Source organism: Carassius auratus, chromosome 28, assembly GCF_003368295.1.
Source record: "Carassius auratus strain Wakin chromosome 28, ASM336829v1, whole genome shotgun sequence".
NCBI classification, from domain to species: Eukaryota; Metazoa; Chordata; class Actinopteri; order Cypriniformes; family Cyprinidae; genus Carassius; species Carassius auratus.
In genome coordinates, this window is record NC_039270.1 from 14,888,283 (window position 1) to 14,915,483 (window position 27,201).

The window sequence follows — 27,201 nt, forward strand, 5'->3', positions numbered from 1 at the left end:
TTTCTAGCAATGATTGTTTACTTGTCTGGCAAAATAGAAATTTGACCCTGGACCACAAAACCAGTCATAAGTAGCACAGGTATATTTGCAGCAATAACCAGAAATACATTGTATGGGTAAAAACTATCGATTTTTCTTTTATGCCATAAAATCATTAGGAAATTAAGTGAAGATCATGTACTATGAAGAATGTTGTAAATTCCCTATTGTTAATATATCAAAACCTTATTTTTGATTAATAATATGCATTGCTGAGGACATAATTTGGTCAGTTTTAAAGATTTAAATATTATGCACCCTCATAATCCAGATTTTCAAATAGTTGTATCTCTCCAAATACTGTCCTAGCCTAACAAATATACACACATCAATGCAGCTTTCAGATGATGTATACATCTCAATTTTGAGAAGATGACATTTACTACTGGTTTTGTGGTCCAGGGTCACAACTGATTGTGACAGTTAATTTTAGAAATCGCCACTTTCCAAAACTCAGTCCACATTGCACATTTGGGTCATTTTCAGTCCTGAATGGGGTTCATTTGAGGCGCGTTGCTCAACGCCCGATGACGCAGCCTGATTGGCCGGCTGAGGCAGAAAGCCTGGTCCGATGAATCGTGCACTGCTCGAGTGGGCGTGGCCTCGCATCACAGCGGATGGCGAGAGCCAATCAGAGACAGAAGAGATCAGCCAAGGCCATCGTCAGATGTCTGCGTAGAGAAAACAGGAAAGCCTGAGCTCAGAGTGAGGAAGGGAGCAGCCACGCTGTCTGTTTGGAAGAAAAAGTGTCTCCTGCAACCACATCTCGCCTGTCAACTCTCTCAGACAGACTCAGTGCACTAGGAACTCCCTGAAAGGACAAAACCTGCTGTCGTTAAGAGTACATAGACCGGTAAGTGGCTCAAAACCTTACTAGCGCACTAATAATACAAACAGTGGATACTGAAAACAGTCTCTCATTTGCAAGCACAACGAAATATAAGCAACAGAGAATACAAAACGTACAGTGACGCAGCTCTTTTTGTTCAAAACACTGACTGTATAGATCACGTTGAGGAACTCTAGCACAGCTTTGTTGTAATTTTGATCGTGAATGACAGACCAGTAAAGAGACCGGTTCTGCTGGTCTTTACCTGTGATTTTAAATGAATGATACGTACACGGAAGTGTGAGGTGCTTGTTATGTTCTTCAAAACGAAACAAAACACAGATGAAGCACTAAAACTAATGAACTGAATTCAGCTCATTTCCCATTTAGTGAATTACAATCCAGGCTGTAGACGAGATGTTTGTCACGAATGCAGGCCTTTTAAACATATTCCTTAACTTTCTAGTATTTTATTTTATTTGACTAATATTGTATTTTAATTTATTAGTATGTAATTAAATTTTGACCTATGTATGTATGTATGTGTATATATATATATATATATATATATATATATATATATATATATAATATTATTATTATTTGTTTGCTTTTACAAGTTGCTATAAATTAAATGTGGCACTTGCACACTGCTAGTATTTTCATTAGTGAGTGATTCAATTAGTCACCAGTGTACTGTGTATTGTGACTAATCACTTGTACTTATTCTCTTGCTACAAGTCACTATCCCAGTCGTACCTATTAACTTTTCCATTGTTATACTGACTAATCGCTAAGGGATTCAAATTTTTGTTTTGTAAATAATTACTAGTGACACTGAAAGTCAGTCATATTTTGGATGAAGCATTATATAAGCTTGAGCTTAAATAATGAAGATCCGTCCATGCATTAGAGATCAGTGAGGATTTAATAACGCCTGTCATAAACACTGCAAATTGGTCTTTAGCGTTATTCAAATGTAACCGGTCTAATACACCCTTGAATCAGATAAATGTGTTGGGTTAGGAGTGTGATAAGATCAATATCTTTACTGTGAAACCCCCTGCACCTCCTCACATCCTTCCAATGTGATGAATGATACCACTGATGGTTTGTGAGCGAGCGAAACGCAGTTATAAATCAGTTTGCATCACTACTTGTTTCACGCACAAGTCCTTAACCAGCTGTGCACTGCAGAATGAGCGTGTGTGTGTGTGCATGCAGCTGAAAAGTACAGCAGTATTACTCTCACCGTACCACTGTGAATGGGGTCAGATCAGGTCATTTGTCATTCTGTGTGCACTACGATCAATACTAATAAAACACTGTGCAGCACTGTCAGTCATATAGCAAAGTATATGACACATCCATTGTTGTAACTGAGACTATCCACTGAATCTAGAGATACACTGGTAGTTTTTCTTTTGCTTATTCATCTTACAAAAATGAACCATTATAACCTTTGTTTCTGTAAATACTCAATAGTTATTGTTACTATCCCAAAACAGTGATAAGTTATTATGGTATCTTGGTGAGTCAGTGTAAGCTGTCAAAATTCTAGTTGTAAGTTTTTTTTTTTATTAAAATGTTGAAACAATGTTTCTGTATGGTATTTTTCTTCATGCAGTGGTCACAGTAGGAAATTTTGTAAGAGATGTGAAGCAGTAGACCTCAAGGTGTTAAAAACAATTAGTGTGCAAACCGTTTTCACCTAGAAATTGGTAAATTTCACACAAATAATTACAAATAACTGGCAAATAACACCTTGAATTAAACATGACATTTAGAAGTAGAAAGACTGGAATTGTAGTTTCTTGCTATACATACTCCAAAATACACACTTCTTTATTTTTAATTTATTTTGAAAATAGTTTTTACAGTGTATAAAAGCATTTTAAAGACCAATATTAGGGTGTTAACTATGTAACCATTTTTTTTTTTGGGGGGGGGGGGGCAATTTCACAACCTGTCTTGGTTTTCTGTGGCATTTTATTTTGCTGAACTTATTTTACATCACTGGTCTGTGAGTCCAATATGGCCAGTGCGATGATGACTCATCACTTCCTGCTGGCCGATGATTGCAGTGATGCTGGATGTCAAATCTGATACAGCCATGTGTGAGTGAGACCTTGTGTGTGTTTGTGTGTGTGTCTCGTTATCAGAACAATGCTAAATACAGAAGTCTTTGAATGCGACGCTTTCTTTTCAGTCTGAGCATTAAGAGCACTCTAGTGAGTTGGGTGGGTGATGTGCAGGGAGGGCGCTGGGGGTGGAGCGCTCCTCCCTCTTCATTAGTTGATTGCCGGGTCAAGGACTGGACTGTCTTCTACAGTAACTGAACACTCTGTTCTCCTCGCCAAATGCATCCACTTTCATTCCCATTGCAAAAGAGGACCAGTGAAAAACAAGGTGCATAAGGAAGATTAAATGGCATTCTTAATTTGTATTACTTAGTAATTTTATCCACAAATCAATAAACGTTTCTCAGGCCTTTTTTGGGATGTTTGTTGAAGGCAGTGATTTTAATGTTTAATAGTTATATAGATGTTTTTAAAATGGAAAACTGAAAAAAAAAAATTGGTATTTTTAGCAAAAATGTTATTGTAATGTTGTTGTTTTTTTTAAATAGTTTAATCAACTTGCCATGAAAATATAGCTATTGTTACATTTACATTTAGTCATTTAGCAGATGCTTTTATCTGAAGTGACTTCCAAATGAGGACAGTGGAAGCAATCTAAAACAACAAAAAGAGCAATGATATACAAGTGCAAGTCTCAGTTAGATCAAACACAGTACATGTAGCAAGGGTTTTTAAATAATATAATAAATAAAAAAAAGGCAGATAGAATAGAAAAAGAATAGAGCAAGATAGTGTTAGAGGTCTATATAAAAAATTATATATATATAATTTTTTTTTTATTATATTTTTTTTAAGAATAGAATTAGAATAGTGAGTGCTAAAGTTAGAGGGTCAAATAAAGGGTCATTCCACCAGGAGGGAACATTTAATTTAAAAGTCCGTAAAAGTGACTTTGTGCTTCTTTGGGATGGCACAATCAAGCGACGTTCACTTGCAGAACGCAAGCTTCTAGAGGACACATAAGTCTGAAGTAATACATTTAGGTAAACGGGTGCAGAGCCAGTGGTGGTTTTGTAGGCAAACATCAATGCTTTGAATTTTATGCGAGCAGCTATTGGAAGCCAGTGCAAATTGATAAACAGAGGTGTGACGTGTATTCTTTTCGGCTCATTAAAATTAATCTTGCTGCCACGTTCTGGATTAATTGTAAAGGTTTGATAGAACTGGCTGGAAGACCTGCCAAGAGGGCATTACATTAGTCCAGCCTGGACAGAACAAGAGCTTGAACAATTATTGAATGAATGAATGAATTTTTAGAGTTTTATTTTTGTTTACATTTTTTCATTTGTTAAAAAATAAATTAATTCAGAAATTCTTCTAATATGCTGATTTGCTGCTAAAGAAACATTTCTGATTACTATCAATGTTGAAAACAGTTGTGCTGCTTAATATTTTTGTGGAAAAACTGACCAGTTTTTGTAAGGATTCTTTGATGAATAGAACATTTATTTGAAATGTAAATCATTATTATTTTTGATTTATTGAAAGTGATCTTGTTAAATAAAAGTAGTAATTTCTTTCTGACAACAACAATAACAAAATGAATCTTTTGAATGGAAGTGTATTCGTGGTTTGTATCTTTGGTTCTTCGTGTTGTGTGTGTGTGTGTGTGTGGTTTCAGCCTACACACAGTTTGGTGTTGAATACCGATTGAGACGGTTGGTTCTTGTCTTTTTCTGCCGACTGGTTTATCTGGTCTTTTCTTAAACAAAGACAGCCTATGTTAACCCGACTGACAGCTTGGCACTCTCGTTCCTCTGCACGTCCCACCAGGGTTCAGACAGGCGGCGCTGATGTCATCTGAACGCGACCTCAGCCAGTCACAAATGCACTCATGTATGAGAGCTTTCCACTGAGTCACTGTTGATGGAAAGAATGGAAATAATAACTTCAAGCTCCCATTGGTTTACTAAGATTTGGTGAAACTGGTCATAAAGGCCTGTACCTCATGTTATATAGGTGTCTGTACCTCAAACTGTACCGTCTGTCTGGATGGGTTTTCTTTTGGTTCAAGATGTTCATGATGTACCTGATTGTCCTTCTATCATGTCAGTCAGACTGTAATTGGATGTTGCTCTCGAACACAGCACGAAGTCCAGGGCTAATCAATTCAGGGTGAGCATCAAGCCTATTTTTAGCTGCCTTTCCTGATTTAGGGAAAGGTAAAGAGAGCGAGAGAGAGACCAGCGGATAAACAAAGAAAAATGTAATATAGCGAAAATGCATGGAAAATAGTAGTTTCTACTAAATATTTGTGTCTGTGTCTTCTATTGAGATGTAAGCACTGAGATGTTTAGCAGAGGTGTTAGTGTCAGTTTCCTGGGTAATGCAGAATGGACGAAGTAACTTGGCTTCTTGAATTTATTTTATGTTTCATACATTAAATAGATACTAAAAACTTGATACACTTGTATAAATTTTATTTGTGGTGCAAAGGTCAGTAACTTGTTAATCTATCTAATAAATGGCCTTTTGAACCATGATAACGAAATGTGTCACAAAAGAAGTATTATTTAATTTATTTTATGTATATATGTATGTATTTTATATAGCCTTATTTATTTATTTAGTCTTAACTTTTTTATTTAATGCACTGATCTGAGGCGTTGTAAGTTTGTAAGAGGTGCGGTTCATTTATGTCTCTCAAGCGACTGACTGATGTTTAATGAGTTGCTGTGTGTCTTTCTCTGCAGTGCTTTAGTCCTCGAGCACCATGTCAGCCAAAGCCATCTCGGAGCAGACGGGGAAAGAACTTCTTTACAAACACATTTGCACTACAGCCGCTGTACAGAACCGCTTTCGTTATGCTAACGTGACGGCAGAAACCGACTGGGAGCGACTGGTTCAGGATCACCCCTGGCTACTGACAATGGTAAGACGACCGATCTGGGCTTGAGGTGAAACTTCACCGGCCTAGTGATGCAACACCGTGACCAAAGATGACTTGTGCCAGTGAGGCCAGTAATGAAAGAATAGTGCAGGTGGAATTAATCTCCGACACCGTTATAAAACTCTGTTGCAACGTGGACATTAGTATCATTTGGTTTATCATTAGTCTTTGAATCTTCACGTGGAATATTAATGTATTTTTTTAAATGATTTATTATGTATATTTTTTATTACATGTTAAAAACTTTTTATATATTCTGTATATTATGAATTTTCCTAAAAAAAAAATCTTCAAATACAGTTACATTTAATAATATTTATAAAACAGTTCCTAAAATATAAACAATCAGTAACAAATGTACTTTTTAATTGCAGTACATGAATACAAATACAGTAAATGATTGGTGAATAATCCTATAAAAGTATTATTTTAATCTTACCAGCGGTTTCAACCAGTTAGATTCATAAGATTAACTCCGCTGAGGGGTAAATGAGTGAAAGAAGTGGTACAGAGAGGACGTGAGGATGTTGGAGGGAGAGGATCGCGTTCGTTAGTATGCTGCTTGACTAGCACATCAATTATGATAGCTAAAGTGAGCGCAGCAGAATGTCTCTAATGACCGTACAGTGACAGTTCCTGCTGAAAAAGCACTTAATCACCTTTATGGAGGAGCCAGAGGGTATAATGATATTAGATATGACTCATGTCTCTCTGTCCCTCTCCTTTATCTTTAGTCAGTGACTGAGACCGGCTTCATCAGGAAATCATGACATGACTTTTGATCGTCCTCCAGCCCTCTGTTTGTGTTTCTAAAAATGAATCTAGAAGTTTTATTTAACACGCAGGTGGACTCCAAGAGCCTGTGACCACGTTCATTTAAACCTTTTGAGGATTTTTAACATTTTAAAACAAAGAAAAGTTGAATGCCAAAATTCAGACCATTCCAGATCTCGCAGACATGTTTGAAACAGACATTTCAACCTTGGTTCTTGGCAACACTTCTTAAATTCTCGTTATTTTTCATTCGTTGTTGTTTTTGCAATAGTACAAAGCTTCACATCATAAGTTAGAATCGATATGATAGTTTCTGTGTTTTCCATGTTTCTGTCCAGCGGTTGGTGGTTAAGCCGGATCAGCTGATCAAGCGCAGAGGAAAGCTGGGACTGGTGGGTGTGAACCTGGATCTGGACGGGGTGAAAGAATGGCTCAAAGCCCGCCTTATGAAGGAGACAATGGTAACGGTAGCTTTTGTTTCATTGGCATTATCCCTTTGGAAGGGTGTAAATTGCATTTGCTGTGTCCACATTATCTGTTCTGCATGTTTGCAGTTTATGTAGCCCGATATATTAAATGTCACGCCCCAGAAACATACTGCTGAGAATAAGACTTTTTTCTTCTTATAATACTTTTGTGTTTTGTTGGTCTATGCTGCACATATTCTTTGTAGGTTATTTCTGCAAGGTCTCTCTCTGTCTTTCGTCTTCTAGACTGGCCATAGTTTCTGTGCATTCTACCTCTTTCAAGGGAGTGTCACATTGTCTTCCCACCTTCTCATTTCTTTATTTTACACACACTCTCTCTCTTTGAAATGTCACCTAGCCTTCCTCTTCCTTTCTAGCTGATTTATATCAACTGGCCTTTTGGCCTGCTGTTTTGACTGCAGCACAAATGTGATTGGTGTGTGTGTGTGTGTGTGTGTGTGTGTGTGTGTGTGTGTGTGTGTGTGTGTGTGTGTGTCATCAAATGGTTCAGTTGTCTCAGCGAGTCCCTGAACCCTGAGGTCCAGTCACTGGTGCTTAACACAAGCCTGTAGACTGTATGAACACTTCTCTACCTCCTCCTTCCCATCTCTGGCCTTTTTCTCTTCTGCCTCTTACATAATTCATTTTTCATTGTGTTTTTCATTAGGAGAAGCTTTTAGATTCAGACCAAAGGCAATTTCTAACGTTTAACCCTTATGGATAGCCTTATACAAATATAATTTTTAACAATGAGAATCTCTCTGTCTCTCAGGTGGGGAACGCTAAAGGCATCCTCAAAAACTTCCTGATTGAGCCTTTCGTAGCCCACAAACAGGTGAGCCCGTCCAATAAATATAATCTGCTGTGTACATGAATAAAATGGTTTATAATAATAATAATAATAATAATAATAATAAAAGCTGCAGAATTACTAGAATTATTATTATTATTAATATTAAAAGCTGCAATTAATTGTGCATATAACATGCATTTTATTTTTTCATTAATTTTCTAGTTCAAATTATTAATTATAAAAATAACAAATGAGTAAAATAATATATATAAAATATAATTAAATCAATAATATATGTACAATTATTGTTAAATTAATAATAATAGTAATAAAAATTATACAGTTGTTTTTATTATTATTATTTTATAACCAATAAATTAGTCAAATAATATAGTATATTCAATTTGTTAGATGCAGAATTTTCTTTTAAATAAATTAATATAAAATTATTATTACTACTACTGCTATTATTAATAAATTGTTCCAATAAATGAGTAAAATAATATAGTGTTATAAAAATTGTTAGATGCAGAATTATTGTTAAATAAATTAATAATAATAATAATTTTACAGCTATTATTACTCTTAACAATTTTGTTGATAATGTATTTTTTTTATGGTAGAGGTTGTATTATTTCCTTGGTTGTAAAATGTTTATGATAAATGTATGTTAATGGATTACTATCCGAGACATTGCTGGAGCAGAAATGAGGAAGTGAGCGGTAAGATCGCTGAACTGTGACTTTCCCTCAGGAGGAGGAGTTTTACGTCTGTATCTACGCCACACGTGAAGGAGATTACATGCTCTTCCATCACGAGGGAGGTGTGGATGTAGGAGACGTGGACTCTAAAGCCCTCAAACTCCTGCTGGGAGTGGATGAGAAGATCAGTGCGGACACAGTCAAGAGTCAGCTCCTCACACACGCCCCTGCAGATAAGAAAGAGTGAGTCAGACAAGCTAAACAAATCAATATTACACTCCTCTGTAGTTTGTGTATAGTTTATTAAGCCTTTTTTTGTGTTGTGCTGAGGTGTTTGCACTTCTTTGTTATGCTGGTCTGCAAATGTATTTTCTGTCAGTTGTTCTTCAGAATCCAGATTAAAAATCTGTTTAGAAACTCCCTTTTTATGTTATGTGCTGATTCAGCTTCCTTTGCCATTTTAACGACCACTCTAGGGGAAATATAGCCATAATTTTAATGCCCCCCCTTGAGGGTCACTTCTGCATCCCCGTACATGAGGTGCTGCAGGCAGTTCTTGGTCTTCCTTCATATCAAGACAAGATAACAGTGAACAAAATAATGAGCCTGATGGAGAGGAAGAGAGGACAAACAAGTAAACCAGGTGCTCTCAGCTGTGCTGTGTTGAGGGCACTTTGATCCATTACACAAACGAAATCTTTCCCCGTTCCCCGTCTCCTCCCAGCCCCAGTATTACTCAGTTCACATCTATAAACCCCATCTGTGTTCTTGATGGCACAAGTACACTGACATCTCGTTCTGCCTGGTCTCTCCATCTCGGCTGACATTGACTGCATTTACACACCTCTATTTCTATATTTCTATTCATCCATCTCTTTTATTCTTCCTCTCTCACTCTTATTCTCAGCCAGACACACACACAGTGTTTTTATGAAGATTACATCTTGAAAAACAACATGCAACCCCCTCTCACAAATATTGTGGCATAAAATATATGTTTTCCCTTCCTCGATCTCCTTTTGTCATCTTTCAGCGAGTGTATTTTCTGATTTACTGTCATGCCACGAGTTCTCCCTCTTCCTCCAGTGATTCAGTCTCCCTGTCGTGTCTTGTCTGTAGTTTGTGTTCTCCGGACTATGGACCGTCACAGTTTATTATTTTATGTGGTGGATGACGGATGATGGTCTCATTTTCTCCTCCCTCACGCCTCCCTCAGTTTTCCCTCGTTACCTCGAACAGCAGCTGCTCCGGCTCACACCAGTAACCAGTTCACAGTCCGTCTGTTTCTAGTTTGATTTCTGTACAATATTACAGAAGCATCAGGACAGGCAGTACTGAAAAAAATAAAATAATGTAATCTTTTATTTTTTTTTATATATATTCATGTTTTTTAATAGTTTTGGCATGGAACATCAGTGATGTTACAAAAGATTTCTATTTCACTTTGCTTTTGATATAAACAAGAAATGCAGCCCTATTTGAACATAAAGACTTTCCAAAACATTTAAAAGTCTTATGTCTTCAAACACTCATTAAACTGTCATGTACAAATCCACATATTTACTTTGTGTGAAGTCAGGGATGAGATGAAACTAACTAAACTACTTAATTTGTGTCAGTTTATCACATTCATAATATGTAATGTAACACTAATATTCTGTTAATGGAATATTATTTAGAGATGTTTGTTTCTGCAGGATGTTGACTAGTTTCCTGATGGGCTTGTTTAACCTGTACGAAGACTTGTACTTTACGTACTTGGAGATCAACCCTCTTGGTAAGTCACAGAAAGTGGTCCCATCCCACCCCGGTTGAGGGGTGTTATAGATGACGTCAACTGTGCACTTCTGATTCAGTTCTTCCCCGTGTCTTGGCACTGCTGATTCACTCTTAGACACCAAAGACAAACCACTTCCGGTTCTTTACAAGGTTGCTCATTACTTTTAGATGGCAGAACAAATCTTATTTTGACACTATTTGCTTATTTTCCTTCATAACTGAAAGCTGAACTCTGCCCAAAGTCGGTGTCAAAATAAAATCATAGAATGTTTTGAGGAAAGGTTTAATTTGAGAAAACGAAGGCTAATTAATTAACATGGATGCTGTTTGATGGTGACTGGAGAGGTTTCAAAGGGCACTAATTAATAATCCCTGTGTGCCCTACGACATCTGTTACTCTTTCTAACTTGCTGTGATCTTCCTGTTTGTGTTTTTGTCTATATAAATCACATTTTTATCACTTCACATGTTCTCAGTCTGTTGGAAAATACACTCTGTCTGCATGATTTCTCATAGTATTTCACTAAAAAAAAAAAAAACATAATCGCATAGTCATCAAGTGAAATGCATGACTCAAGAATAATATACTTTGTGCCAAGGTTTAAATAAAGGATTCAGTGGGAATGTACATTACATTATTGCCTGAAGCAGAAAAAAAAAGCAAAGTTGATGTTGAAACTGTTGAACAAACGCTCTTTCTCTGTCTGTCAGTGGTCACGAAGGATGGCGTGTATGTGCTGGACATGGCTGCTAAAATCGATGCCACAGCCGATTACTTGTGTAAAGCCAAGTGGGGTGATGTGGAGTTTCCCCCTCCCTTCGGCAGAGAGGCCTATCCTGAGGTAACAATCAAAATCACATGCAGATGTGTACTCTGTTGTATAATATCGTACGTTTTCAGTGATACAGTGACATATGCTATCGAAGTATTAACTTGCATGAGTTAATCAGTAAGCCCAACAAGGAACAGGAAGGAACTCCCTGCCTTTATCAAAACTTTATCAGTGTTGTTGATTCATTAGAGGACACTTGTGGTTCTGTTTCTGCTGCGTTTGCTTACTTCTATAAAAATATGATTGAATAATTAATTAGAGGTAGTCTTTTATAAATCATTCATTCACCAAACACAGACTACTATACAGCGATGAGACGTGCAGAGAGAGAGAGAGTGACGTGTCTTCTGCGCTGCGTCATTGTTGGCAGTTTGTTTTTAGGCGGTGATTAAATGACAGAAGACTGGTTTAATTGGTCTCTCACACGCACAGATACTCTAGCAGTTATAACAGACTGGAATAAAATCAGAGTTGGTGTATTAATAAATAACCTATAGTACACTCTTTTGCCTTCTGTCAGATGTGCTGCTGTAATTGGTTGTTGGTCCGTATGGGTTGGACAGGGAACAGTGTTGGCTTCATTAAATATTTGGTCAACACACAGTCCACAAGACATTTTATGATGCACACCAGAAACGAATGAGTTTCTGCTTCGTTTATATGAATTATATTCCTCGTGTTATGGCTTTTACTAGTAGATAAACTTTGTAATCTTGTTTGTTTTTATTTACCATGTTATTTGAACCAAACCTGGCTATGTGGGGAATTAAAAATATTTTTTTAGACATTAAATTAAACAGCAGATTTTGTCGTCTTTAGCCACTGATGTGAGGTATAGTAAGTACACAAACCTTTTCCTAACACTCCTGTAGGAGGCATACATAGCAGATCTAGACGCTAAGAGTGGCGCCAGCCTCAAGCTGACTCTCCTGAACCCTCGCGGACGGATCTGGACCATGGTGGCAGGGGGCGGAGCTTCTGTCGTCTACAGGTACCTGTCACTCACCAGTTAGACTAGCTTACATATGATGTATGAATGCTTACTCTGCTTAAAGGGATAGTTTGCCCAGAAATGAAAATTACCCCATGATTTACTCCCCCTCAAGTCATCCTAGGTATAGATGACTTTCTTCTTTCAGACAAATACATTCAGAGTTGTATATAAAAAAAAATGCCCAGGCTCTTCCAAGCTTTAGAATGGCAATGAATGGGGTTTAAGATTTTGAAGGCCAAAAAAATGCATCCATCCATCGTAAAAAGTGCTCCACACGGCTCCAGAAGCAAAGTTAGAGGTTAAAAGTCTCCTCTTGGCTTGTATTGAAATCCTCTGACATTCTTCTTTACATATCCTTTTTTTGTGCTTTTAATTTGTGACCGGTGTTTTGTTTTGCTCTCTCATCTTCACTTTCACATCCGTCACTAGCGGACTAGTGGAGCACTTTTTATGATGGATGAATGTACTTTTTTGGGCTTCAAAATCTCTGCACCCCTTCACTACCATTATAAAGCTTGGAAGAACCAGGATATTTTTTTTATGTAACTCTGATTGCATTTGTCTGAAAGAAGAAAGTCACATATAGGTGAGTAAATCATGGGGTTATCTTAATTTTTGTTGTAACTCTAAATTTACAGGGATATTTAATCCACAAATGAAAGATTCAGTTATTTATACACCACCAAGTCATTCCAAATCTGTAGCACTTTATTTCTTTTGCAAAACACAGAAAATACTTTGAGAAATGTTTGTTTTTCAACACTGGACCTCATTGACTCGGACTGTTTGGACGAAAACTCTAAGACATAAGACACAGAAAGAAAGTCCTCCAGATTGGATTTTCACTTCTAGATGAAATCCTAAATCTTAAGAGTAACTTGTAATGTGGTATTCATAGTAAGAGACCGTTTGAAGGAAGATGCTGATGTACAGAGCAGAACTCGTGTGCTCCGTGGACCGAGAGATGAAGCAGATACCTGTAAGAGCCAGACGCTGAGAGCTAATGACATTACCCATCCAAGCTTGATAACAGTCATCTAGAGGTTTATCTTTCACCACTGCATCTGTCCTTCTCCCTGATGGAGGGAGGAGATGGAGCGAGAGGAAGCGTTGTGAGACTAATTAGGATGTGTACAGGCTGTCATCTTGAGAGTTGAGCAGAGGATCAAGAAACCAAATGCTTTCCTTTTTAATGCCTGTAAACAGACAAATAAACCGTGAACAAATAAAACGGATGCTAGATTTACTGGATGATATTGATTTGCTCCATTTCCTGTTTTTTGTAATGTTGGATTTCAATATGTCAGGAATATTTATGACGGAAATCCTTAGAGCAAATAGTTTTAACATGCAGTATTTTCCCTCACTCGTAGTGACACAATCTGTGATCTGGGCGGAGTCAATGAGCTGGCCAATTACGGAGAGTATTCAGGTGCTCCGAGTGAGCAACAAACCTATGACTACGCCAAGACCATCCTCTCCCTCATGACCCGTGAGAAACACCCCGAGGGTACGTCCACCACCCTCTTAAAGTCCAACTTTCTTTTATTAGTCTTTCACATAAAATTATTTTGAAGTGTTTTTTTTTGTTCATTGTTATTTATGTGTAAAATATTTTACACTTCATCACGTAATACTAGTGGAAAATAATTAAAGTTGTTCATTTTTGTTCTGGTTCGTCCCACTGTCCTTATATGAGAAATTTATATAAAATGTATATTTACATTTTTTTTTTTGTCATATTAAAATAAATATTAAAAATAAAAATGTGTATTGTATTTGTTATTAAAACAACAATAGTATTCATAATACTAATGTTTATTATTATTATTATTATTATTATTATTATTATATTAAGAAGTATTTATTAGCATCAATACTGTTGTGATTACCAAACAATTTTAATTCAGAGAAATCTTTCTTTTTTTTTTTTTTATTCAATGTTACTAGATTGGTAGCTAACTTTTGACAATCTCAAGTCTTAACCTTTTTTCCAACCCGGAAGTGAAAGATGTCATGACTATAATGTACAGTAGGATGATTTTTTATGTGCTCTGTTTGGTAAAATCTACTGATGGCTTAATCAAGGCCATGATCATATTCCATGGCACCGGATAAATGTTACCTGAAACTTACCTGAACTATTCTGTATGTTGAAGTTTGATTATGAAAACTTGATTTAAAAAAACCTAAAATAGGCAGAAGCGCCCCTAAGTGAAGAATCACTGCTTTATGTATATTGTATCTGGGGTCTCTAATGTGTCACTGTTCTTTTCTGTTGTGTAGGTAAAGTCCTGATCATTGGAGGCAGCATTGCCAACTTCACTAACGTAGCAGCAACATTCAAGGTTAGATCATGGAGTCCCTCATGCCGTGCATGTGCACTTGTGCCATCTGTCTGCATTAGCACAGGTCAGTATTTTGTAACACACACTCTATGTTATCAGGGTATCGTCAGAGCTATCAAAGATTACCAGAACCCTCTGAAAGAGCATGAGGTCACTATATTTGTTCGTCGCGGCGGCCCGAACTACCAGGAAGGTTTAAGAGTGATGGGGGAAGTTGGTGAGTTTGTGCATGTGCACATTTGTAATTGTAAATAAACTCAAAGCTTTGAGACTTGATCTCATGTTCATGTCTTTTGTGTGTGTGTGTGTGTGTGTGTGTGTGCAGGAAAGACCACCGGTATCCCCATTCATGTTTTTGGCACTGAAACCCACATGACTGCCATTGTGGGAATGGCACTAGGTCATCGTCCAATCGCCACACAGCCTCGTGTCGCCGCACACACCGCTAACTTCCTTCTCAACACTAGCGGTGGTACCACAGTGAGTGTGTGTCTGTCTGTGTTTGTGTGTGTGTGTGCGTGGGAGTCTTACTTTAAGTGGGCTTGCATTAAAAACCTCTCAGAGCCTCAAGCGTGCCATTAGATGATCCAGGGCTTTCAGTGAAGTGAACTTTCTTATTGTTGAGTCTTTCTCCACTGCTTTTAGAGATCACATCTTAATGTGCTGCTCGTACCAGACTGTAAGTGTCAGCATAAAGACTAACAAAATTTCTTCTGCTCTCTCTCTCTCTCTCTCTCTCTCTCTCGCTCTCAGACTCCTGCCTCCTCCAGATCGGCCTCTTTCTCTGAGGTCAAAACTGTAGCAGAAAACTCATCAGCTCAAAAGACTTGTGCTGGACTTCCTGCAGGTTGGTACAAATGGGATCACACTCCCGCAAGCAGACAATAGTCACAGTAATGGAAGAGATTTATGGTAGGCTGGTGCGCCTCCTACAGGCCCTTGTGTCATTGACACGATGTTAATACATGGTGACTGACCAGACATCTTTTTCCTGAACATGTCCTTTTTGGGATTTGTACATTGACTAAAATGTCTGGGTTTTGGTGCTGTTTTCATACTCTTTTCATAATTGCTGCAGGTGACTGAATTGTAGTTTGACCAATAGCGTGCAGCAGACATTGTACATATTCGAGCAATCATGGCATGAGACATACACAGAAAATGCTTAAAGCAATGCAAATGCACATGCATAAAAGGTATGAGGACTGTAGAGAGCATGTCAATGGGAATGCAAAGCCAAAACCTTTGCAACGCAGAAGTAGTAAGCCTATAGGCAAGACTCAGTTCATTAGCAGCTATAGGGAAATAATGAGAGGAATAACAACATGCAGTAAACGGTAAAACTGTGTGCACGACAAACCAGTTTGTTTATAGTAAAGACAATGCATTAAAATAATGCATAAATGCATAATTTTATTTACAGCTAAAAATAGCTGGACGTGGAAGTGACCTGAAGCCAGACCCATAAAAATTATAAATGGCTGCTCCCATTTTTAAAGGAAGAAAAGGGTGGATAGGCAATTAAAAAATCCTGTCCAGGGCATGTTGGGGAAACATATGGTCATGGGTTTCCCTAGATAATAAAAGGGTTTATTCTGATTCTCACTTCTACTGGATGGGCCACTTTTTATTAATATGACATTGCATGGCAACAGTGACATATTACTAAACATTCAACTATTTATTGAATGTATTGTTTTTTTTGTTTTGTTTTTTGTTGCAGCATGTTCTGTTAATTTCTACATTTTACATGTTTACAATTGAGTCCAGAGGCTTCTGGCTTATAAAATATGTATGGCACAATCTTTCAAGTGAGGCTCATAAGGAGTAAAGTCCCAGGTCTTTATAAGGCTCCGTCCTTTGTTGAATTCAGCTTTTCAGCCATGTTTAGAATAATTCAATACTATAAAGCCTATATTATGCATAAGTTCTGTTGTTCTGCATAAATGCTGTTTTCTCATAACATTTGGTTGATAACAAGAAATGCAAGAATTTGATGCAACACTTTATTTTATGGTGTTCTTGTTACACAAGATACATCTACTAACTATTATAATAACAACAAATTATGCATAATTACATGCAAGTAACCCTAATCCTAACTCTAACCATATAGTAAGTACAAGTAGTATTACTCAGTACTCAAACATATAATCACACTGTAATGAGGACACCCTAAAATAAAGTGTAGCCAAATTTGGTTGATGACACTGTACTGAATGCATTGATATCATGAATATATTCAGAAAACCTAGCCTGCTGTGACTGACTTTAACATGTTGAATATCTTGTTTTTTTCTCTTTGTCCTTCTGTCTTTATTTGTGTAGCCAAAAGCACCACTCTGTTCAGTGACCACACCAAGTCTATAGTGTGGGGGATGCAGACGCGTGCAGTGCAGGGCATGCTGGACTTCGATTATGTGTGCTCTCGTCAGGAGCCGTCAGTAGCAGCCATGGTTTACCCCTTCACGTGAGTCTTATCTTGCATTTAAAACCCAAGTATGGGACAGTAGTCATTATAGAGTGATTGTCTAGGAGGGGAAACTGTTAAACTGAGTCACATTATTGTATTCTATATCAGTGGAGACCATAAGCAGAAGTTTTACTGGGGTCATAAGGAGATCCTGCTGCCGGTCTATAAGAACATGGCTGATGCGATGAAGAAACATCCAGAAGTAGATGTGCTGATCAGTTTTGCCTCCCTGCGCTCTGCCTACGACAGCACCATAGAGACCATGCAGTACCCACAGGTCTGAGATCAGCATCAGATCACTCTAGAGATGCTGTGAACTATTCCTGATATGTTTACAAATCAGTGTGGTCTGATTGTTCATCTGTTCATGTGTTTTTTTTAAATATGCAGATCCGCACTATAGCGATCATCGCTGAGGGGATTCCAGAGGCTTTGACTCGCAAGATCATCAAGATCTCAGAGGAGAAGGGAGTCACTATCATTGGTCCTGCAACGGTATGACTCCAAACTGCCTTTCTGTTGGGTTTTTGTACATGTAGCTGTGTGTGTATGCTTCGAGGACAAATTGTTTGGAATAATGGTAGGTGTGTGTGTACTCTACAGGCCAATGATAAGAGGACCCCCCTCCCCAAAATAACAAAAATAAAACGCATATAATATCATAAACATAATATCCATATTCACATTAATCATATAATATATTAATAATCTTATATCATATTATATTAGTAATCTATTAATGAATTATTAAATAACTAATGATGTTATATTCTACATCTGTCCGATGTTATATTCTATATACATTGGACAATTAAAATTTTTTTTTAATTCTACAGTGCATATAAAATTATTATTATAAATATTAGCACTTGTTATATAAAACTAAAAATAGATTTGATGTATAATTGAACAATGCTTGAAACTTGGTATTACGAGCACTTCCTGTGTGTATTTGCCACTTTAGTTTGAGGGGTCATATGATGTTACTAAAAAGAACATTATTTTGCGTATTTGGTGTAATGAAGTGTTTATACGGTTTAAGATTCAAAAAACAGATTATTTTCCGCACACTGTACATTATTGTTTCTCCTCTATGACCCACCTTCTGAAATGTGTAGATTTTTACAAAGCTCATCAGTCCAGTGTGTTGTGATTTGCCGAATACCTCAAGCGTGTGATGGAAATGTTACTCCCCTTAACATACTGTGATGCTGTGTTCCGGTGCAATAAGACAAAACTAATAAAACCCAAACAAAGGATTTGTAGCATCCAGTGGGGACATAATTACTGATTATAATGACTTATACTGTCTTTTTACACGTTGTGTTGCATAACGCGTCATAACCATAAATCCATGTCTGTATCTGAGAAACGACAAACAACTAGCACTGCTCTACACTGCTCAAAACTCATGTTTGAATACGCAGTGGCAAATTCTTTAAATGTGTAAACTTTCTTACAGACTGTGAGTCAGAAGCGCCAGACTGTCCATGCAAAGTTGGAACTTTATAGAAACAGACACTGGCATTGTAGGCTACTCTCACAGGAAATTGTCGTCATCCTCCATAAAATGCGCTGCACACATCTGAATATTTGAGTTGAACTGTTCTGGAACAGTGTTGTAAATACAACTTAACCACTGATTTCTAGTTGTGTCCTCTTGTGGAAGACCAAACAAAGTAGTTTTGCTTTCACAACAAAACACAGAGTCTCCACAACATTGCACCAACAGCAACAGTGTGAACACAAGTAACGCCTTCTGTCTTTGCGTGAACATTTGGGTGGTGTTATGCAAATCTTCCCACATTGTGACGTAGAGATGTGGGGGCGTGTTATATATATAGTTGCAATCAAAATTACTCAACCCCTCAGAGACTGCAGAACTTTACAAATAGCTTTTATAAAAAGCTTATATATATATATATGTGTGTGTGTGTGTGTGTTGGTGTATATAAATACATTTAATTTTATACATTTTATATTTTGATATTATTCATATTATTATTAATTACCGGTCATTAATTATGTCTGTGTTGTGTGCATGTGTTTTAGGTCGGCGGTATTAAACCAGGCTGTTTCAAGATCGGTAATACAGGTGGGATGCTGGATAACATCCTGGCGTCTAAGCTGTACAGGCCGGGCAGTGTGGCCTACGTCTCCCGCTCCGGAGGAATGTCCAACGAGCTCAATAACATCATCTCACGCACCACAGACGGAGTTTATGAAGGAGTTGCCATCGGAGGAGACCGGTCTGTGTTCAACTCAACGTCTCTTTAATACTACATGTGGTTTGATGCATTGTAAACGATTTGCATGTGAGTTTAAACCTGCGGGGGGTGTCCTTCCTGCAGGTATCCAGGCTCTGTGTTCATGGATCACGTTTTGAGGTATCAGGACACACCCGGAGTCAAAATGATCGTCGTGCTCGGAGAGGTGAGTGAGCCATTTGTGACGTTTACAGACACTATAACATGCATTACACTCATGGGTCTCCTCTTCGCTCATAGATTGGAGGAAATGAAGAGTACAAGATTTGCAACGGTATTAAAGAAGGCAGGATCACCAAACCTGTGGTCTGCTGGTGCATAGGAACCTGCGCCACCCTGTTCTCATCTGAGGTGCGCAAGCGGTTGCATTGCATATAATGTGCCTAAAAGACTTATTCAAGCAACTAATATGAGTTTAACCTATTTCAAATGCTAATAGCTGAATTAATTGTATGCTGCTCTTTGTGTTCAGGTCCAGTTTGGCCACGCCGGAGCTTGTGCTAACCAGGAGTCGGAGACTGCAGTGGCTAAGAACAAAGCTCTGGAAGAAGCAGGAGCCTTTGTGCCCAAGAGCTTCGATGAGCTGGGAGATGTCATCAAGTATGTCGTCTTTGTGTACATGTGAATATAACATCTTAACCTGGCCATCAGTAACCACATATTTGTGTATCCTGTAGATCTGTGTATGATAATCTAGTTGCCAATGGTGTGATTGTGCCTGCTAAAGAGCTTCCTCCACCCACAGTGCCGATGGATTACTCTTGGGCACGAGTGAGTATGAACAACTATATACGTTTTGAAGACAAACACTCACAAGAGTCTTGTCTGGTGGTTAGGCATCATCTCTTCTGTTCTCTCTCTGTAGGAGTTGGGTCTGATCCGTAAACCGGCGTCCTTCATGACGAGTATCTGTGATGAGAGAGGACAGGAGCTCATTTATGCAGGCATGCCCATTACTGAGGTCTTTAAGTCTGAGATCGGGCTGGGCGGCACCCTCGGCCTGCTCTGGTTCCAGAGGAGGTACGTGTCACTGTTGTTTAGCAGTAGTAGTAAATATATATTGCAATTGATCACATTATGCAAAAATTCAATAATGAATTCAAAACTAGCGTATCACCCACTTTTTCACTTAAAAGTACTGTTATATGAACAAGAGTGGAACAACATTTGGTTTGCAAACACTTTAAGGGTTTAAGGGTTCCTTTTACATAGTAGCAGTTAAAATATTTCTTGTAAATCTCAATTTACAACCTTAATGTAATCAAATTAAATATAAAACCAAAGCTGTTTGCCGCTGCCAGGGCGTTTTTATAGAAAATATTTTATAGTTATAGAAAAACAATTTACTGTATGCTCAGAGTCCAGAGCCTCGATCATAACATTATAAAAGACATTCCTGTTAGAGACCTGCACTATCGCGGGACCCATCGCAGCAGAGTGTGGCACGGGACAACACTTGATGGGACTCATGGGTACGGGACACGGGTGAATAAGTTTGCTCACCCTAGGCAATCTTAACTGTGCCCGAGTGTGTTTGACCCACAAAGCCTGGTTCGTTTTATTATAGTGATCACTCTGTATATAACTGTTCAGTTATATATAGATCATTGTACAGCATTGCGTGAACAGTTCTGAGCAGCAAAAACAATAGATCTGTAAAGCAATATATTGTAAGAGGACCATGTATTATTGTGTCAAATTATAATTTGATCGAGAGCGTTAATGTGAGCACTGCTGCAGTCTAAGGCCTACCCCAAATGCTCTCAAATGCTCATCCCAAGCCAGTACTCCTCATCATCATCCCACCCCTCTTGTGACCCATGGTTTGTCTGTATGTGTATTCAGAGCCAGTGAGCAACGGACTCAAAATAATAATAATAATAATAAAAACTTTGTTAATGAGCGATAAAATAATTGTTGCAGTTAATAAATTAATTAATGCGTTAACATGATAATAATCTGTTAACTTTTATATATATATATATATATATATATATATATATATATATATTAGGGCTTGGCAAGTTAACGTGTTAATTAGTTATATTAAAAAAAAAAAAAAGAAGATTTTAAAATATTTTACATTTGGCGCACTGGCCCCGCCCCCAGACCTGTAGATCTTCTTATATTTCATACAGATGACTGTTGACATAATATTGTTATTTTAAATATTTAACAAAAATGTATATTCAATTATTAAAATATTGTCTGTGTTTGCTCAGTTTTGCCAACAAAAATATTGATTTTAAAGCCATGGCAAAATTGTTGCGTTTCTCTGAACAACACAGTGGTGTTTGTTTCTGAATGACTCCGCATTTTGAACTAATCGTGTGAACCAATGACTCAAAGACCTATTCATCCGGTTTACTTCATTCCTGAATGAATCAGCCATCTGAACGAATCGAATGAATTAATGACCCATAAACCTGAATGACTTGCTTTCTTTTGTGCAACATAGAAGAAGGTATTTTGAAGATTGTTGGTAACAAAGCTGTTTTGGTTACCAATGACTTCCATTGCACGAATGGAAAAAATGATCTGCTTTTATGTTCCATAGTTTATGTTAGGCTGTTGTACTGTAGCCTAAACGTTTATGTGTAATAAATTGTATGTTGAATCAAATAAAACATTTTTTTTTCTAAAGCTACTATTTATAATGTCTACTTAATATTTTCTCATTTAACAAAAAAACAGCTTTAAATTAAATTTTGATGGTATTTTCACAGCCAAATGTAATTTGTGATTAATTAGATCAATTAATCGACACGTGATTAATTACATGAAAAATTTTAAACCACAAATTTTATTATTATTAATATTACTAATTGTAATAATTCAAATTAAAGAAATAATAAATAAAAAAATTATTAATCTGTCTTTTATCATTCTCTGTATTGATGTGTTTCAGGCTCCCGCGCTATGCCTGTCAGTTCATCGAGATGTGTCTGATGGTGACGGCGGACCACGGCCCTGCTGTTTCTGGAGCTCATAACACCATAGTGTGTGCGCGTGCCGGCAAAGACCTGATCTCCAGCCTGACCTCAGGACTGCTCACCATCGTAAGAAAACTACAGACTTTCCCACAGTACAGTCTGTGTAGCAGCAGAAGAGCAGGGTTTCATCACTGCCTCTGTTTGTGTTTAGGGGGACCGTTTTGGAGGTGCCCTGGACGCAGCTGCTAAGCAGTTCAGCAAGGCGTTCGACAGTGGCATGCTGCCTATGGATTTTGTCAACAAAATGAAGAAGGATGGGAAACTCATTATGGGCATCGGACACAGGGTGAAATCGGTGAGTACAAAACACACCAAAACTCAAAAGTAAACAAAAATGTTGAATATTATAACATTAACACCGCTTCTCTCACGTTGGTCTGCTGGATTTACTGATGAATTCACTTTTTCAGATCAATAATCCCGACATGCGGGTACAGATCCTCAAAGACTTTGTGAAACAGCACTTCCCTGCCACTCAGCTGCTGGACTACGCTCTGGAGGTGGAGAAGATCACCACCTCAAAGGTACGAACACTTGCCTGTGTCTTGGACCGCATTTACACCTGGTGTTAACATTGTAACTGAACCCAGTGAGAAACATGCACTGCGAAATCTTTCTCCCTGTCATTCAAATTTCTGACTGCATTGATTCCTATTGAAACCACTATTGATTTCCTCATTGAAAACTCGCCATACAACTGTGAACGTGACTGCAGGTTCAAAAGGAAAATAAGAAAAACAGAAAAGTGAGAGAGATATAAATATAAAAGCTATAAATAAGTGTCAATGAATACATTTAGATCATCCTAATTTGATGTAGTAAATAAACACTGTTTGTTGCAAGATAAAAATAATGGTCACACATTATTTTAAGGTCCAATTCTCACTATTAACTAACCATTAACTATGACTTTTGCCTCAATTAAATCCTAATTTGCTGCTTATTATTAGTTTATAAGATAGTTGTTAAGTTTAGGGTATTGGGTAGGATTATGGAAGTCATGCATTATATGTGCTTTATAAGCACTAATAAAACAGCCAATATGTTAATAACAGGCATGCTAATAAGCAAATAGTTATTAGTGAGAATTGGACCCTATACTAAAATGTTACCAAAATAACTAATAATTTTGGTAACGTTTTAGTATAGGGCCAAAATTCACTATTAACTATTTGCTTAATAGCATGTCTATTATTAACATACTGGCTGTTTTATTAGTGCTTATAAAGCACATATTTTGCATTATCATATTATACATTCCTTAACCTTCCCAGTACCTGAACTCAACAACTACCTTACTTACTATTATTAAGCAGAAGATTCGGTGTTTTTTGAGGCAAAAGCCGTAGTTAATGGTTTGTTAATGGCGAGAATTGAATATTAAAAAAAAAAAAAAAAAAGGTGACTATATTTTAATGTCTCTCTTTATCAGAAACCCAACCTTATCCTGAATGTTGATGGTTTCATTGGAGTGGCATTTGTGGACCTGCTGAGAAACTGTGGCGGCTTTACTCGGTAAGTAAAACTGAAGAAAAGATGTGTAAAGGAGACTGTTATTACTTATATTTACTTATTTTAATTAATTATATAATTTATATTAATAAATATCATTGTTTTTATATTTTAATTAAACAATTTTTAATGTGCTTTTTGAGTTTTTTTTAGTTTAGTTTATCTGTTCAACCTTATTTTTAGTTCAGTTTTAGTAAATTTAGTACTTCAACCAAAAATGATTCCAGTTACCTGCCAAGACAACATCTCATGTTTTTTCCTAATATTTATATTTTACTTAATTTCAGTTTCATTTCAATTAATGGAAATTATTTTCTATAGTTAATATCTAAAACACTGGCAAAGTTGAGACTTCATGTAAATGGTAGCAAAAATAACACTGATCTCTCAAACACTTGTCTTTCTTTCTGTTGTGCAGAGATGAGGCCGATGAGTTTGTGGAGATTGGAGCACTGAATGGAATCTTTGTGTTGGGACGCAGCATGGGATTCATCGGTGTGTGTGTGTGTGTGTGAGAGAGAGAGATATCTGTCACTGTGTCTGTTATGAAATAATGTTATTTAAACAAGCTTCTCTTTTCATGCAGGTCATTATCTGGACCAGAAGCGGCTGAAGCAGGGTTTGTACCGCCATCCTTGGGATGATATTTCTTATGTACTTCCAGAACACATGACCATGTAATGACAGAATCCAGATTTCACTGAACCTGTCCGCTATGGAAGCAGAAGAGGTTTTTATGTGTGTGTATATGCACTCCTCGAAATCTGAGTGTTTGTGTGTTACACTTGTTCTTCTCTCCCTGTTTTAGTGTTTGTGATCTTTTTGTAAAAGTGAGGGTTTGCTCTTCTGCTATAAACTGTAATTGTAACCTGTCAATAACCTAAATGCCTGTATTGATTGTCATTTGAAAACTGTGAAAACAGCCTAAAACATCCTATATTTCTGTAGTAAACATCTCATGTATATTCGAAACACATAAATCAGCTTGTCATGTCGGTGTGCTTACAAAAGGGAAATTAGATTAGAAACTAAAACGCCTGGTTGCTGGAAATATCTCCATGTCATTTTTTTAAGCAACCTTGTCTGTAAACTGAACTTTTGAAGAAGCACTTAAAGAATGTCATTTTCAAACTAATCTGCCCTGATAGCTAGGCTGTGAATGTTTGTTTTTTTATTATTATTATTATTTTGAGTTGTATGTTGTCAGTAGTGACATCTATAGTTAACACAGTGCAATAATCCACTGCGCATAACAGCAAGCAATAGCTTTGTGTTTATAAGTCTTAATCGTCTTAAATGTCAGTTCAACTAATTTGCAGGAAAAAAGAAAGTTGCTATATTTACCAACTAATGCATACAGATCAAACAAGTATTTTGGCCACCGATGTTATTTGTAAATGTGCAGCGTGCCATACAGTTCACAATGTTTACAGTCCATCTGCCAGTCCAGCTGTATGAAGAACAGATGACAAAGTTCAGTGTCTGATATTTGCTTAAATTATCTGGTTAGAAATAAAACAATTCATTATAGAAATAAAATCTTTTCAATTCATTCTCGGTTGTGATGACCATTAGACTGGACTCTGTTTTAAAGCAGATTGTGTGAGAGAGAGAGAGAGTGTGTGAGAGAGTGTGTGTGTGTGTGTGTGAGAGTGACAATCATTTGGTATCTTTAAAGAACTGCTCACTAGATGGCAGTGTGCTAATGCATTTTATCATTAAAGTACTGTAGCTTACAGTACACTCTCAGGAAAAAAGGTATCTTTTCAAATGATGACACTACCTAATTATGGCATTCTTAATTTACGACCGTCTGTAAGTGTGCCTTAAATTAAGAATATCATCATTATGTGGTGTTAAGTCCTATTAGACTCTTTAGGGGCTAATAAAATGACTGCTGCAGGTTGAGGAATCTTTCGAGGTGTTGTTGAGTAGAGATGGACAGGTAAATAATGGAGGACATTTCACTATTCACTGACAGATGAGGATTTCAAAACAGTCACACTACGGTCAGTGCCGGCCGCACATATATATTATGATATACTTTCTGAAAACTCTTCTGTTTGATGATGGACCTTTTCCATGGATGTGCCGCATTTATTTTTTGAGAGGAAGGAAAATAGTCTGTGAGGAATAATACTGCAACTCGTTCAGTTCAGGGGATTGTTCTTTGATTTTTCAGCTGATGATAAAAATAAAAAGATGAAACTCGATTAAACTTGAAAGTTTTACGTTGTGGAAAATCACTAAGGTCTATTAAAGGTCTCACTTATTTGTGACTAGACATGGAGCAACAGAAGCAAAACAAATTATTCAGCGTAACTATATCATTAGGATCGGTCTGTCTGCAGATATGACAGTTTTATGATGCATTCTTTAATAATCTTTTTGCAGTAAAACCTATCTGCATTGCTGTTCAATATTCCATACCATTGAGAAATCAAGTAGTAGTAAAGGTTTGGTCTGTGGCAAAGACGAAATAAGCAGTTTATTTATATATATATATATATATATATATATATATATATATATATATATATATATATATTTTTTTTTTTTTTATCGCTCTCTCTCTTAGTTTTTGTTTCTGACATTATTTGGGCTAATTTAAACACTTTCTGCATGGTGACATAATATTACATCATCATAATGCATTAATTATTCATGGCTCACCCATTTAAAATAGTTTGGCCATTTATGTGCTTTTAAATTATCAGTTCTAAAAAATTAGCTCAAAAATAAAATTATAGGGGGCACAAGGCAGGAAGCGATGCAAAGAGGAGCAGAAAAATATTAATCTAGAACATCTTAACTGACAACACTGAAAGAAAATAAAGTACAATTAAATAAGAAGTACAAAGGTTAACTCGGACAAAAACGTTCCATGGTGTCAAATAAATTTAAGCTTCTGTAATGTTTTAATTTCAGTTACATTACTTCTTGCTATTAATTCACCAAAAAGTGTCTAAATGTGTTTTGAAAAACGAACATGACTATAATTTAGCAGTCATAAAATGAAATAATTAAGTTTATATATGTCATTTTCTTCTGGATGCACAAAATTAAAATGAAAGGTATGGTTATGCTAATTAGACTGGATAACATCCACAATAAATTACAAAATGTAGCCTTTATTTTGCCTTTGTTGTCTGTTAGACTAATTTAGGCATTTAATATTGCTCAATTGTCTTATGTTTTTTTTTATTTTTATAAACCTATAAGTTGTCACTGTAGTTGTTGTTGGAGTAGCTCATGTCTCTTCATTAGGCTATTTTAACAGATGTTGAAGGCGCTTCAACATCTTTTATTTAGCATATTATCACAATTTATTTACTACTAATTTATGTTAATAGCCTAATGGTCAGTAT

At 36.8% G+C, this 27,201-nt stretch overlaps 1 protein-coding gene across 1 annotated transcript; it reads left to right on the forward strand.

Moving 5' to 3' along the window:
* The first annotated feature begins 713 nt into the window (after window positions 1-713).
* On the forward strand, window positions 714-25,372 carry LOC113046940 (ATP-citrate synthase). Its single transcript, XM_026208098.1, has 28 exons — window positions 714-892; window positions 5,703-5,881; window positions 7,012-7,134; window positions 7,913-7,975; window positions 8,687-8,877; window positions 10,332-10,411; window positions 11,125-11,255; window positions 12,119-12,237; window positions 13,614-13,750; window positions 14,527-14,588; window positions 14,688-14,805; window positions 14,914-15,068; window positions 15,342-15,435; window positions 16,917-17,058; window positions 17,170-17,338; window positions 17,452-17,556; window positions 19,114-19,310; window positions 19,413-19,494; window positions 19,569-19,679; window positions 19,801-19,928; window positions 20,006-20,099; window positions 20,194-20,348; window positions 22,237-22,387; window positions 22,473-22,616; window positions 22,732-22,845; window positions 23,754-23,836; window positions 24,252-24,328; window positions 24,420-25,372. Exons 2-28 carry the CDS (start codon window positions 5,723-5,725, stop codon window positions 24,512-24,514), a joined length of 3,279 nt encoding a protein of 1,092 aa, XP_026063883.1. The 5' UTR covers window positions 714-892; window positions 5,703-5,722; the 3' UTR covers window positions 24,515-25,372.
* The last annotated feature ends 1,829 nt before the right edge of the window (window positions 25,373-27,201 follow it).

What these genes read in the sequence shown, in the direction of transcription:
- LOC113046940 (XM_026208098.1), top strand. Translation starts at nt 5,723, where the DNA reads ATGTCAGCCAAAGCCATCTCGGAGCAGACGGGGAAAGAACTTCTTTAC. An exon ending in ACCCCTGGCTACTGACAATG is followed by an intron (nt 5,882 to 7,011) that starts GTAAGACGACCG and finishes GTTTCTGTCCAG; the next exon opens with CGGTTGGTGGTTAAGCCGGA. An exon ending in GCCCCTGCAGATAAGAAAGA is followed by an intron (nt 8,878 to 10,331) that starts GTGAGTCAGACA and finishes TTGTTTCTGCAG; the next exon opens with GATGTTGACTAGTTTCCTGA.